This window comes from Plectropomus leopardus, chromosome 7 (genome assembly GCF_008729295.1).
Source record: "Plectropomus leopardus isolate mb chromosome 7, YSFRI_Pleo_2.0, whole genome shotgun sequence".
NCBI classification, from domain to species: Eukaryota; Metazoa; Chordata; class Actinopteri; order Perciformes; family Serranidae; genus Plectropomus; species Plectropomus leopardus.
Window position 1 is genome coordinate 21,821,786 of NC_056469.1, and position 13,324 is coordinate 21,835,109.

Here is a 13,324-nt window from a genome sequence, read left to right on the forward strand (position 1 = left end):
TTTATTTATTGATAAGTAAAAAGTAATTTTCTTGTACTTTTTCACTACTTTCTGGGAAACTTAATGTTATTTTTGTGTAATTATACAGACTCTCCAAGGGCTTGATGTTTTTAAAAACAAAGCTGCCCAAAACTCTCCCGAGCATTTCTCAAATTGGCTGGTAGCCACTTTGCTACTAAAAGCAGATTGCAGATATGTGTTTCCTGAATCCTGATCTGATACAATTTTGGCTGTAGCCACTTCTCCTGTGGGACCATCTGTCCTCCTCACTCAGGCTTTCCTCCCTCCTTTTAGGCTGGCTCTCGGTGGAAAAGAGCAAAGAAATTATTTAAGGTTGTTGCTTTAGAAAATTTGCATTTAAGTTCCAAATGATCAGAGCCAAAGTTCTTTACCTTGTCAGCATTTTCACTGAAATTATGCAAGAAGAAGCACTCCAAAGATAAATGTCCTTCTGTGCAGAGGGAGTGGGAGGAGTTCATCAAAAATAAGTACTGGAAGAGGACGCTTGTAAACGCTGCACTCAACACGCTGCTGTATACAGAAAGAAAGTATTCAATGGCTTTCTCTCTTCTGCTGTCTGATTGTGATCTATGTGTTTTTATAGGACAGCACTTCCTTGTGTTTTCAGTGAGGCTCTAAAATGAGCAGCTGATTTGCAGAAAACATATCTCGGTCTGTTTTACCACACACGCTTCCTCTGTACTTTTTATGAAATGTCGTGCTTGCTCAGTCAGTCATGACAATAAAGCATGGCAGTAAGTTCAATCTATTAGCTTTTCTTCTGACAGCCTTTTGTGTAAAACCTCATCAGCTCAGTGTTGCATGTATAATCCCGCGTACTTGTCTTGCCCTCGCAGAGATACATTATTTCTTTGCCTGCAGCCAAACAGCAGACTAAATAAGTGCAATATCAAATCTGACAGACTGGCCTGACAAACCTACTGCTTCTCATCCGAGTTGTTTACACGGAGGATGAGGACAACAATATGTGTCACATCGCTGCTGGAAAATAAATTATCTTTATCTTCCCATCAGGATACAAACACTGGCATCATAATGGTTTTGTTATGATGATCCTTGCAATGACTTTGCTTTGTAATTAACCTTGATGATCAGTTTAGGGAGTTGCAAATACAATTTGTCTCCTTATAGTCTGGTTATATTTTGTCCTATATGTTAAAATAGGAACATACCTCAGTAGTCTTACAATTACATGTGGAACCTTCTGTCTTCAGCAGAACAGTTTTTCAGTGTAAGACAGGTGAGCTCCCTTAAAGCTTATTTATGCTAAATGCTAGATACTCAAACAGAGACAGACAGGGCCTTCTGTCCATACTCTGCATTCATTTTGGCCGTATTTGTTTTTAAGTTCTCTAAAAGTTTACTGATATAGACAAAGCAGAGCAGTTCCACTGGAGATTGCGGGAGCAGTTTAGCGAAGTTCAAGCGAGATACGACCATTGGAAATGACAGACATTAAAAAAAACAATGGGATGGAAAGAATCATTAATAAATTTAAAAGCATTCTTTGTCCATTATGTATTTAATGGCCAAGCAGACCATCGTCGTCTACAGTGTTGCCTACTTTGAAAGGTACATTACTACGATCTTCTCCATCGCCTTGTTTGTTGTTGTGTAAAACTTTTGACTCTGTCCTTTTGTGCCATCTATTGGCTGCATGTTGCCATAAAAAAGGACACATGGAAGAATAAGGGCAGGAGGTTTTTACCGAGATATGAATCTCAGTGCAGTGACGTTTAAAATATTTGAAATGGACGTATATATTTTTGTACATAAAGGGAGTATAAATGAGCTCTTGAAGGTCTATTTTAATGAGGCTGGATTTGGTAACATCAAACTTTTCCAATGTGTAGCGGTACTACGGTGACCAATGCAAATACATGAATAGCCTTATTTCTAACCACTTTTTGGTTTGTCCATTCTGGTTTACTGTAAAAACATGACGTACTCTATTGAAGAGGACCTGCTCCGTGTATAAATATAACCAGTTTATTCCAAGGTAACAAAAGCACGATTCGTTTCAGGTGACTTAACACTAACAAAGATATAGTTATGAATATTATATTTCATTTCTGCCAATGTAATCCCCAGAATCCTGCACACTGGACCTTTGAAGTGAATTGAATGGTCTGCTAAAAATAATGATAGTCTATGAATTGGGACTCAAAAAATAAAACAAAATAAAATAAATTCCAAGATTATTGCCCCAGATTTTTATTTACTCTGATCACTAGGGCTGCACCTAACATTTATCTTGATAATCAGTCATTTAGAGAACATTTTTTAATTAATCATTGGTATATTAAAAAAATCAATAGTAAAAATTGTCCATCACAACTTTCTAACTGACATCTTAAAATGTCTCCAAACCTCAAAGATATTAAGTTGATAATGACCTGACATCATGATGATGATTGCTTTTTTTTTGTTTTCTCATTTAATTTGTCTAATTTCATTTGATTTGATTTGATTTTTGCTCTTTCTTTTGTCTGACTGTGGATCCATTTATCTCTATATAATTTACATTTGTGTATTCAGTGCTAATGTCAATATGTTTTGGATAATGCTAAAATTAATTTTAAAAAATGAATGACAAAAAAAAAATGATATGACAAAGAGAAGCAGCAAACCCTCATATTTTAGAGGCCTGGACTGGGGAGTAGTTTGACATTTTTTTAAAATTAGTTTTCACTGAACTATTCTTGAAACTTGTCTGAATAATCAGCTAATCCTAGTAACTAAATCGATCAAAGCTACTCAAGCATATTGACCTTACAGTAATGCATATGCTTTTATCTAGTCGGTTGTATGTAGTGTGTCACACAAATGCTGTTGTTGCATTATTAATGGCACCTGCTTTGACATAAGAAAACTCTTACATGCCTACATCTCTTGTGTCATTTTAGATTCATACAGAAAGCTTCTGAGTATTTTTCATATGCACATAATGACAGGATGCATCTTTCTTCAATGATTATTTAAGACCATTTTTACCGGGGAAATCTGATAAAAAACACCTCAAACACTGATAACTGTTCCATAATCTCTAATCTTTCTGCACACGTCCTCTCTGTTAATCTGCAAAGCATCTGACGTGAATTGTATTGCATTGCAAGCGAGCGTTCCCTGTTAAAGTTTAATAAGCCTTCGATACAGTGACAGGACGCAGAGAGACCAACATGGAGGGCAGTTATTTCCTTCAATGTGCCATTTTCCAACCTAATTGGCAAATTGGTCATGTGGATTTGCAACCCCCCACCTCTTCACCCTGCTGATGTGCTCCCAAGCACATTCAATCCCCGCTGCACAACTGATCCAGCAGAAGCAGCTATTTGACCTGTTTTTTTTTTGTTTTTTTGCTCTAATGCTGGAGACGTCACTGCAGCTGCAAACATCCAGAGACAAATCCCTGAGTAGCACAGACAGCAGCAGAACAAGTTCAACAGCTCTCAACCTACCTCTCTTGTGACAAAAACAAACTGCTGCAGCTTCTGTGTATAACTCACGGCAGCAATATGGCTGCGTTGAGATTACTATCCTGAGCAGTGTTTAGCTCTCTGCTCACCACTATAAAAAGCATCATTAATCCTTTTCTGGCTCCAGTGTCACTGTGCTCATGGTGAGATGAATGGATGGAGAGATAATGGACAGACAATCATATTTACACAGTGTGTCTCAGCCTCAATCATATTCTGGCAACGATTCAAAAATCAAATAATGGCCAGTTCCTCAGACACTGACATTTGAGTTCAACAGGTTGGATGTTTTACACTATTAACCCATTTAATTGGTGCTGAGTGTTATTACCAGGTTCTCAAATACGGATGCTTTCAGTTGGTAATCCTAAGTGTTTTTCAGCTATCAATTATTTTCTCAACACTTCTGTACATCGTTTTTAAATACTATGATACAGCACACTGTTTGTGTATGATGTAGACTTTCTGCTGTTTCATTTAGTTTGTAGAGTCTGAATCAGACAAATGTCAATGGGCACAGTCAAACTGGTCAACTGTATTTATTGGAGTGCCTCAAGGTTCTGTGCTTGGCCTACTTTTATTTTCTCTTTACATTAGGGATGTCAAAGGATGTCATGGTTGACAGTTAATCTGTTAATCACCAAGAATATTACAGAATTATAATATATAGAATAATATCCCTGAAGATGTATTTCAGTATTGCAATCATCATTTCAGATCACAACATGTATCTGTCTGTCTGATAAGAAAACACTTGTTTTCTGATCCACCTACTTGGAACAGTCTGAAAAATGAGATTGATATGATGAATCTGATATAAATAAATATTTCTTTTCTTAATTTTGTCAGTTTTCATCTAACTTTTAGTCTTATATTAGTATGTGTCTTTATTTTTGTTCTGTGTTGGTCTGTGTTGTATGATTTTATATTTTTTTCTATGCTAAAGGAGATTTAGTGGGTTTTACCTTGATAAATTAACTCAATTAGAAACAACTAAAAGGTTTGCATGCCCACTTCAAAGTCCATGCCAGCATTATTGATTGAAAACCAAACAGTCTTTCAGCAACTGCTGATTTAAAATGGACAAATCATTAAAAAAATTAACATTCATTTTCCTGCAACAACTTGCAGTATGCATAAAAATCGAGCTCAATATCACAACTCAGGGGAGATTTGATTGCTCTTTTTCAAGCCTTGGACTCGTCTCCCACTTCGTTTGAGGTCTCTCTCTCTCTCTCTCCCACACACACACATAAAGGAAATGTGCTGATGCTTTTACCTTGAGGTTGTGTCTATATGCAGCATCCAGTACAGATGGTACTAAATCCTCAGACGGTTCCCCGTTGTCGTCAGCCAGACCGGGAGGATACCAGGACAGGACCAGAACCCCTGGAGACACACAGAAACTCATGAGTCTGATAATCCGCCCTGGACCAAAGACACAGGTTAATACCTCTGAGAGCATCTACTGCTGAGAATGTCCAAAATGCATATGAACCTCTAGAGGTGTTATCTTAGGCATTGTTGAAAGGATGGATTTCATGCTGATTGTAAGAAATGCTGACCATCCTGCTGAGAGAAACAGGAGCTGGAATATTTTTGCTTTCATGAATCTACAGTGAGGTTTTCACGCAGCCCTTCGCAAAGTTTTACAGGCCTATTTGAGACCACTGAACAAACTCAGTCAGTTGTGTTTTTAGTGAACACACTGAAATTTCTGCCCTGGTAATCCATTAGGGTAATTACCGTATTTTATGGGACTCAGACAGATGCTGGTAAGGATTGTGGCCAGGTGCTATTCATGGACGGATAATCAAACGGGTCCTTGGTGGCAGATATGCAATAGGTCAGACCATCACTCCAAAAAGCAAAACTTAGACTTTGTGTTGGTTTTATCTCTTTATGTCGTTGTCATTTTGTCTCTTAATTTGAGTGACATTTTGCAGGCAAGGCCACAGAGCACCTGACACTTAAGTAATTCATACATGGTTGCAGATATGTTACGTGTTCCTGACCCCACGTTATAGTCCTTTCTTGTCATTTTGCATCCCTTTGTGGTCATTTTGAGTCCATTTGTGGTCATACACGCCTGATGTTTGTCTTCCACTAAAATGCTGATTTCCCTTCTATTAGAGCAGGCATGTCAAACTGGTCCACAGGGGGGCCGGTGTGGCTGCAGGTTTTGTTTCCAACCAAGTAGCAGCACACCAGACTTGACTCATTTAATCAACTGATCTCCGTCTTCAGACAGTTGATTGGTCAAACTGTGTGCTCTTGGTTGGTTGGCACAAAAACCTGCAGCCACACCGGCCCCCCCGTGGACCAGTTTGACATGCTTGTATTAGAGGCTCTAGCCCAGACCCCTTGAAGCACTGTGCCCCTGGGTCTCTGCTTGGTAGCCCTGCACAGTAATCCATCCACTGCTGTGTCGAGGTCAGCTGACTCTTTATCTGAATGCATACCTGCCCATCACCATATCCCTCACCTAATTGATAAATATGCACTTGTCATCTTTGAACTATTTATTATGTCTTGTTTTAGTGGCAATCTCTCTGTGCAGCTCGAGTGTGTGACAGCTCATAAATTCCAGTAGAGAAATGCCTCCTCATGCTCTGACATCGGCTGAGAAATACTGTAGCTCCATATCAGCCACAACGGCACTTGGCACCAGAGACAATCTGGCACATTGGATATGCACTAAGAGCTAATTCATTAAACTCACATCCGCTTGCTGTGAAGCTGTGGGGACTATTAGATTACAATACCCAACTATGTCTGTGTGTATTAGGAATATGGCCGCTGCTATTCATTTTATTTATGGGCCACTAATGAAGTGGCAGGGAATTAGTCATCAAGCCAAATGGAACTATTTAGTGTTTGGCTCATTATGGTGTCTAATTAAATAGATTATTTTAAATAAGCACCACGAGCCAGCACTCCCATGATCCATCTGTCAAGGCAGTGAGGTTTCAAAGGGATGGACGGCCTGGTCATCAGTCTGGATGGTGTACAATAACCTACTGGGCCGCAGGACAGCAACATCAGGGCCTATCATGTGAAGTCTGCTGACGGATGGACAGACCAGGCTGTTACTTGACACCAGGCGACAGGACTTTGCTGTCTTTTAGGGAAGCCATACAAGTTTTTGAAAAGGCCAACAAAATACCCATTAATGTTTAATGAGACATTTAAAAAACTGATCTAAGCCTGAAGTTCTAAGAATAGACATAAGGGACATATGAGCTGGCTTTTTTTTTTATACAAGCCTTCTAACTACAGTACACAACCAAATTCACATTTGAAAATCACATTGTTTCATTCCTCTAGCATTTAAAGCTGTGTTATCAGATGTGTTCTGCACATCTTGGCATTGTTTTTACTAAATTGATGTGTTGGTTGATTGATGGTTGTCTGGCTTTAGTGTGGTTTTTCTAGAATGCTGGTTATGGTTGTCTTACTGTTAATGTTTTCTCAGGTGGCCCCTCATGAAAGAGAGATCTGGATCTCAATGAGACTACCTACTGATAGGAAAAGTGTGGAGGGAAGGGCCCTATCTAGAGAGAATATTTGGTTTTTCAGTTCAGGGCTACTGTAGAAATATGATGGTGCAACATGGCGGACTCCATAGAAGAGGACCCCCAACCTATGGAGAGATAAATGGCTCAATCTAAACTAACAAAAACACAACGATTTTTATTTTTAGGTGATTACTACCTATTTCTGCCAATATGTCCCCCTTAATTCTACATACTGGACCTTCACATAAAGTTGCAAAGATATTAACGTCTTTTGACTCTTAGTGGGAAAGTATTCTAATGATAGGACCATACTGTATTATTGTTTTACCTAATTGTGATACAGTTATACCGGTAAAAAGTTAATGTTTAAAAAAGAAAAAAAATTTTTTAAGTCCTACAGTTCACTGTATCAAATATACCACTGATATGGTTTTCGCCATATTATTTTTAAACATACACTTATTAATACCCTGATGTTATTCATACATGCTGTATTGATAAAGAATACTAAATTAAACCACACCTCCTGAGTAAGTGTGACAGTCAGGGAGGTGGTCTATTTATAATTAAGACCTGAGAAGTTTATGTCTTGATTACTGAAGCTTTTAAAGTCATTAAGTGTCTCTGTGCAGCAGGAGGAAGCATGGCGGCAGATATTTGGGGACTTTAAGCTGAGCGCGTAGGGAGCTGTCCACTGGACGTGTGGTGCTGAAAATATTTTGTGCCCCTCAAGCAGCTTTATGGATCCCAGATTTCTATGCAGCTGCTGAGCACGAGAAACAACACTCAGCTCTTTTCTCTCTCTCCAAGAAACTGGTTGCATCTCTGAACTGTACCTGCAGCAGATGCCCCGATCTGCTCCATGTGGGACTCCAACACGTCCGGATCCCTCGAGCTGTACGGACTGAGTTCGGGATAGAAACTGGAGCCGATATCTTCAGGCGGCATGTGTCTCCCTCTCGGGTAGCTGGATGCAATTTTGGGGTCCCAGTGTGGCACCAGGATGTGGTCCCAGTGGATGTATTTGCCATCCATATGTGGGTTGCCGTACCAGGTGTAGTAAAAGATGTGAACATCATAGAATATGGTCCCTTCTGGGCCGGAGTTGGACCAAACTGCTTTGGCGTTGCTGCCAGCCGGCTGGGCTTGACCCGGGGACGCAGTGGCGTCACGGGACACGGAGCGCCGGTCCATCTTCCCTGCTATCACCGGCAGGAGCTCCAAGCCCGGAGCCAAATCCGAGAAACCGTCACTGGGCTTCAGGGTCCTCAGTCCCATCATGGTCCCAAAGATGAATAGCGTAAAAAGAAACAGAGCTATACAAGCTTTCCTCCGTAGTCTTGCCATGTTTGTCTTGAGTGGCAGAGGCTGAAAACGGCGTGGACAAACGAGCTTCTCTCTGTCCTGTTTCTGCACCGAGAGTTCACCTCTCAGCCTACGAGCTCCTCTTCAAAGTGTCCTGCGTGACATCTGCAAACGGCATATCTTTCTGCTCTGAATTCATTACTAAAAAGTGACTACATGATTGCAGTCCGGTCGCGGCAGACTACTTGACGCAGTTGCTTGTTAGATTTTTAACTTTTCTCCTGCAGCTTTATGTTTTTCCTTCTGCTGAGCTGCTGTATCATCGAGTCTACAAACCCTTGCAGCTGTAACCGAGCGGATGTTCCCGATGTTGTCTCCATCAAGACGTATCACACACTGATATCCAAACTGTCACTCCTCCAGCTGGCTGCCGAGTGCCGCCCGGAAGCTGATCCATCCACCTGACACCCGACACAGACAGACGACCGGCGTCGAGATGCAGAGTGATGCTCTCCGGTGATGGTGTCCGGAGGGATTTTCCAGCCTCCGTGGGTGGTTGGTTGGTTTCTCCTTTACACAGACCGTTTTGGGTATCAAAGAGGCGGGACTCTTCTGATCTCTGTTTTGCACGTTTGCGCAGCTTGCAGACAGAAACATATGGCATGGGGGGAAAAATAACCTTATGAATGCTGCCCGCAGATCAGCAACAGAGTTAGGTCAAAGTCTTGTCATTAATGTCACCGTGGCTCTTTATGGAGTAAACGGGCCTAATATCTTCAACTGGAGACAAGAGCATTTGTCATAATATTGTTTTAAAAGTTCAAACTGACTGCACGGTGAATTCAGAGTTATACTGACATCTAGTGGTCAATTTATAGAACACAAGGGAACTTCGCCATGCTGCGTTCAGGTACTGCCGAGAATTATGATGTCTAATGTTATAATGTGCAGCTTAATATGCAGAGAAAGCAGGGAAATTGCAAAGTAGGTGTCGCTAATTGTGTTCTTATTATTTTGATTATTATTATTATTATCATTAGGCTGCAACAAACAATTATTTTTAGTCAACTGATCTGCTGATTATTTTCACAATTAATTAATTAAAAATTTTGGAAAAAAAATATTCAAAATTTAAAACCAAAGTGACATCTTAAATTTGACAAATTCTGTTGTCAAACCAACAGGCCAAAACGCAGTTACTCCTCATTTACTATTTTTACTGCTACTACTGTGGTAGAAATGCCAACTCAGTGAGCTTCTTTGATTTATGATGTGGGACCTATTTATTTTCGAAAGCAAAACGTCCTTTTAATGTTATTCATTACTTCCCACCTAGTACAAAATGAGCTAGTTTCAAAAATTTAGCCCACTGAAGAGCACTGTCGCAAAAAGGGCATCCTGTGAGTTGCCTTTATTCACATAAAGGAAAGTTGGTCCAAATAAAAAAATAAAATAAAAACAGCTATCCTGTATAATTCGGAAGGGGCCGTTGCAGTCTATCAGCTTGTTGCACCTTGGCTTGGGTCCAACAGGGACATCTTGGCTTCTGGCCAAGACAGTCTGAGGCACTGGGAGGCACTGACCCCTGCTCTGACTTGCTGACAGTTAATTAGATTGCTTTCCTCGTCTATTGGGCAGTTTGTTTGGGTATAAACTGATATATCCTCATGCAGCCGGTGTTTTAAGTTATGTGTGGTTTGACAACTAAATCTAAAATAATTGAAATTGGCTTTATTGTCGAGCGGATTGCTGTTTAAGGACGCTTGATAACCCATAACCCATTATTTAATTATGTAAACATGTCGTAAATATCCAACTTTTATTACGTGCAATTCTGGAACTACAATATTAGGGCGAACTGAGCTGAAGATAAAATGTCTATTGTTGTTAGTTTTTAAAAGGCAACATTTTGCGCATATTTTTGCTCAGATTCCGTGTTTCAGGGCAATAAATAGGCTACAAAATATGCGGAACTGTATTCTGTTACTGTTTGAGTTGAATACAGTTAGGCCTATTGTCTTTTAAAATATAGTAGTATACTTGAAGGGATTACTTTAGGCTATTTGTTTTGCTATTTACTGAATGTAATGCGAGTGAGTAACGGTTTCAATACTGAAATTTCCCGCGACCGACGCAGCAGTGCTGTTTTGGGCTGGACTTTCTATTAATTCTCGTCGCTCCTTTGAAAGCTCGGTAGTGGAGGAGGAATGACTGATTCATGAAGTTTAATGAGTAATCTGCACGACATCTGTTCATTGCATAGCAAAAGCCTAAAAACGGTCACAGTTGGTGATGACCAAGAAGTTTCAGGTAAATGACTATCACCGATAACAATCGACTAGCTGTCATATCATTTTCCAGATATAAATATCACAATATAAAATGTGACTTTTCCGTTTAAAAGGTACAAACGCCTATGTAGAAAGACAGAGCGTCCTCGCCTATATTTTAAGTGGTTAGGGACTATACTTTTCCAGAGCCTTTTTTCTTTCTTTCTTTCTTTCTTTCTTTCTTTAAAAAACCCCCCAAAAAACTCGTATATTATGATCCTTGCAAGATCTACAAATACACTTCCTTGTCTATGGCACATAGTGTGCTTTGGAGATTTTAAAGAAAACATCAAACCCACTGCACGACGATTTTGAAGTAATCCAAAAATATTTAGAATGCATCACTTAGATTGAATAATCTAATAAAAGGCATTACAAATTACATTGTAGGGCATGTACTCAGAAATATGTAGATGTCTGCAGTGGAATGCGTTTTAAAGAGAGACCGTCCCAAGACTATTATTTTATCAGACCTGGTCATTTCTTTCTTGTGTCGTCCTTCTATTTTTAAATAACTAAAATTTCAGACTTACTGTGGGTTATCGCATATAATAATAAATTATTTTTTAAACGTCAAGCAGTAGCCTAGTAAAACAGGGGGATACTTAAACTTAAAACATGATAAACTAAATAAGGGAGCATAGATGATTTTGGCAGATTGAAAAATACCACAGAACAACTACTTGTCATTCTACATTTCAACATCACATAATGGCACCTACGTTTCAAAAGCAATTCAAAACAAACAAATATCACAAACAGGACGATGTATGAATCTAACAAGAAAACAAACCAAATTAACAGCTGGTTATATTATTAAAATATATTAAATGCGTTGTATTCGGATGAGAAACTTCAATGGTGTCTATATTGGTTTAAATTTTCATCTCGTCGGTCTGTAGATGTTACACGAAATCTGAGAATGAAAGTTCTGCCTTTCATTATAATATAACCCCTCTCTGGTCAGTTATATATTCCAATACTTTTCTTTTTTCTTGTTGAAAACACCAGCTTATCATTTTAATGTTAGGCATAGCTTTCTCTGATTCTTGCCGTTATCATTTGGGATATTTAACGTGTTACATTACGTAATGTCCAGGGTCATAAACGTGCGTGTTTTGCGGGTCCACAAGGGGTCGTTGTGGTAGTTGTGATGAAATCGACAGGTCACCTCTGAAACATCCATTAGGCATTATATACGCTGAGGCGGAACCCATATAATTATAATAATACTAATACTAATACTAATACTAATACTAATACTAATACTAATACTACTAATAATAATAACATCAACAACAACAACAACAACAATAATGATGATAATAATAATAATAATAATAATAATAATAATAATAAATGAATACATATTTCTCCACAAATAAAAGTAGCTTATCAATCTCTCGCTCTCACGGGCGGACAATTCAGCTAATAATAAGCCTGTTCATTTAAATAGACCTGCATACACATATAAAAATTGTGAGTGAAACTTGCCTTATTCCTCTGATACTGGTTAGTGTAATTTGAACGAATAAACTATTCGAAAAATATTATTTCTCATAATTTAGTTATTTTTTTCTTATTGTAATTCTTTAATCCGTTTTAATTCATCATTGTAAAAATAATTTATGTAGTTATTTTTGGGACTCTTTCACTCAAAGCTTGGTTAAAGGATCACTTTCCTCTGTCTTTGACCCATCCATCATTCCACAAGGACACGAGTCAACATCTTAGCATGATGTGATCAATCACTATCGATCCATGAATTCGTTTGGCCAGTTTGGCTTGTTTTCGTGATGCCACCTTGTCGGCCTGCTGTGGGCTGGTTTTTTTTTTTTTTATTTTTATAACTGATCTTTATCCTTTTTTGTTTGGTTCAAGTCCGTTTTCGTTTTCTTTTATGTTTCAAAACGCTCCACCTCTGGTGTTAGGGTCAGATTAACTGTTTCTCCTCGGCTGCATGGCAAGAAAACACTTCCCAGCTTCAATATGGATCAAAATTATAAACCTCTCTTTGGCATGTTAGGACAAAAACTCACTGAGTACAAAGCAACTAATGCATTAAGGACCACAGACAAAATACGCAATAACATGGAGTACAATAAAGTGAGTCTCAGTATTGCCTAAAAAAACTACACATTCCTAATAAAAACACCTATTAAACCTAAAAAAAAATCGTAAAAACAGGCACTTAAGGTTTATCTCCTTCATTTTATCACCAAGCTTCATAAAGTTAGATCGAATTTTACACAAAACGTTACTTATTTCTTCCAATTGGCCTATGGAAATTTAAAGGTTTTTGGGGGGATAGGATTTGTAATAAAATACATTTTAACCAGTTTTATGCCGAAATAGCACTTATACTCTAAATAAAGTACCCTACAGTTATACACAGGCCAGTGAGTGCCAAATATTACTGCGGGCCTAAGTATAAATTATTTAAGTCACTAAACTTTCTGGTTGAAAATAACAAACATATCACGATGATTTTTCGTTGGACCTGATTGGTCACCTTCAACATTTGGGCCCTTATTTCACACAATATGCAATCTCTCCTTGGGGACTATAGTTGTGAATCACGTGGACATGACCGAGAGTGTGTGTGTGTATGTGGGGAGGTGTTAGATGAGAAATGGTCATTTGTATTGACCATCAGAGCTGACCACTGCAGGAC

The 13,324-nt window shown here is 38.8% G+C and overlaps 1 protein-coding gene across 2 annotated transcripts in view; it reads right to left on the reverse strand.

The window, feature by feature from the left end:
* The window catches only part of LOC121945163 (glycoprotein endo-alpha-1,2-mannosidase-like protein), a 48,875-nt gene that overhangs the window by 17,667 nt on the left and 17,884 nt on the right, over positions 1-13,324 (reverse strand). Inside the window, exons 1-2 of one of the 2 annotated variants that reach the window (XM_042489195.1) lie at positions 7,852-8,362; positions 4,777-4,886 (exon numbers count right to left, since the gene is read on the reverse strand). In XM_042489195.1, coding sequence (XP_042345129.1) covers positions 4,777-4,886; positions 7,852-8,362 — 621 coding nt within the window. Of the gene's footprint in view, positions 1-4,776; positions 4,887-7,851; positions 8,363-13,324 lie in introns of those variants that run through there. The other variant, XR_006105947.1, reaches the window with a different exon arrangement.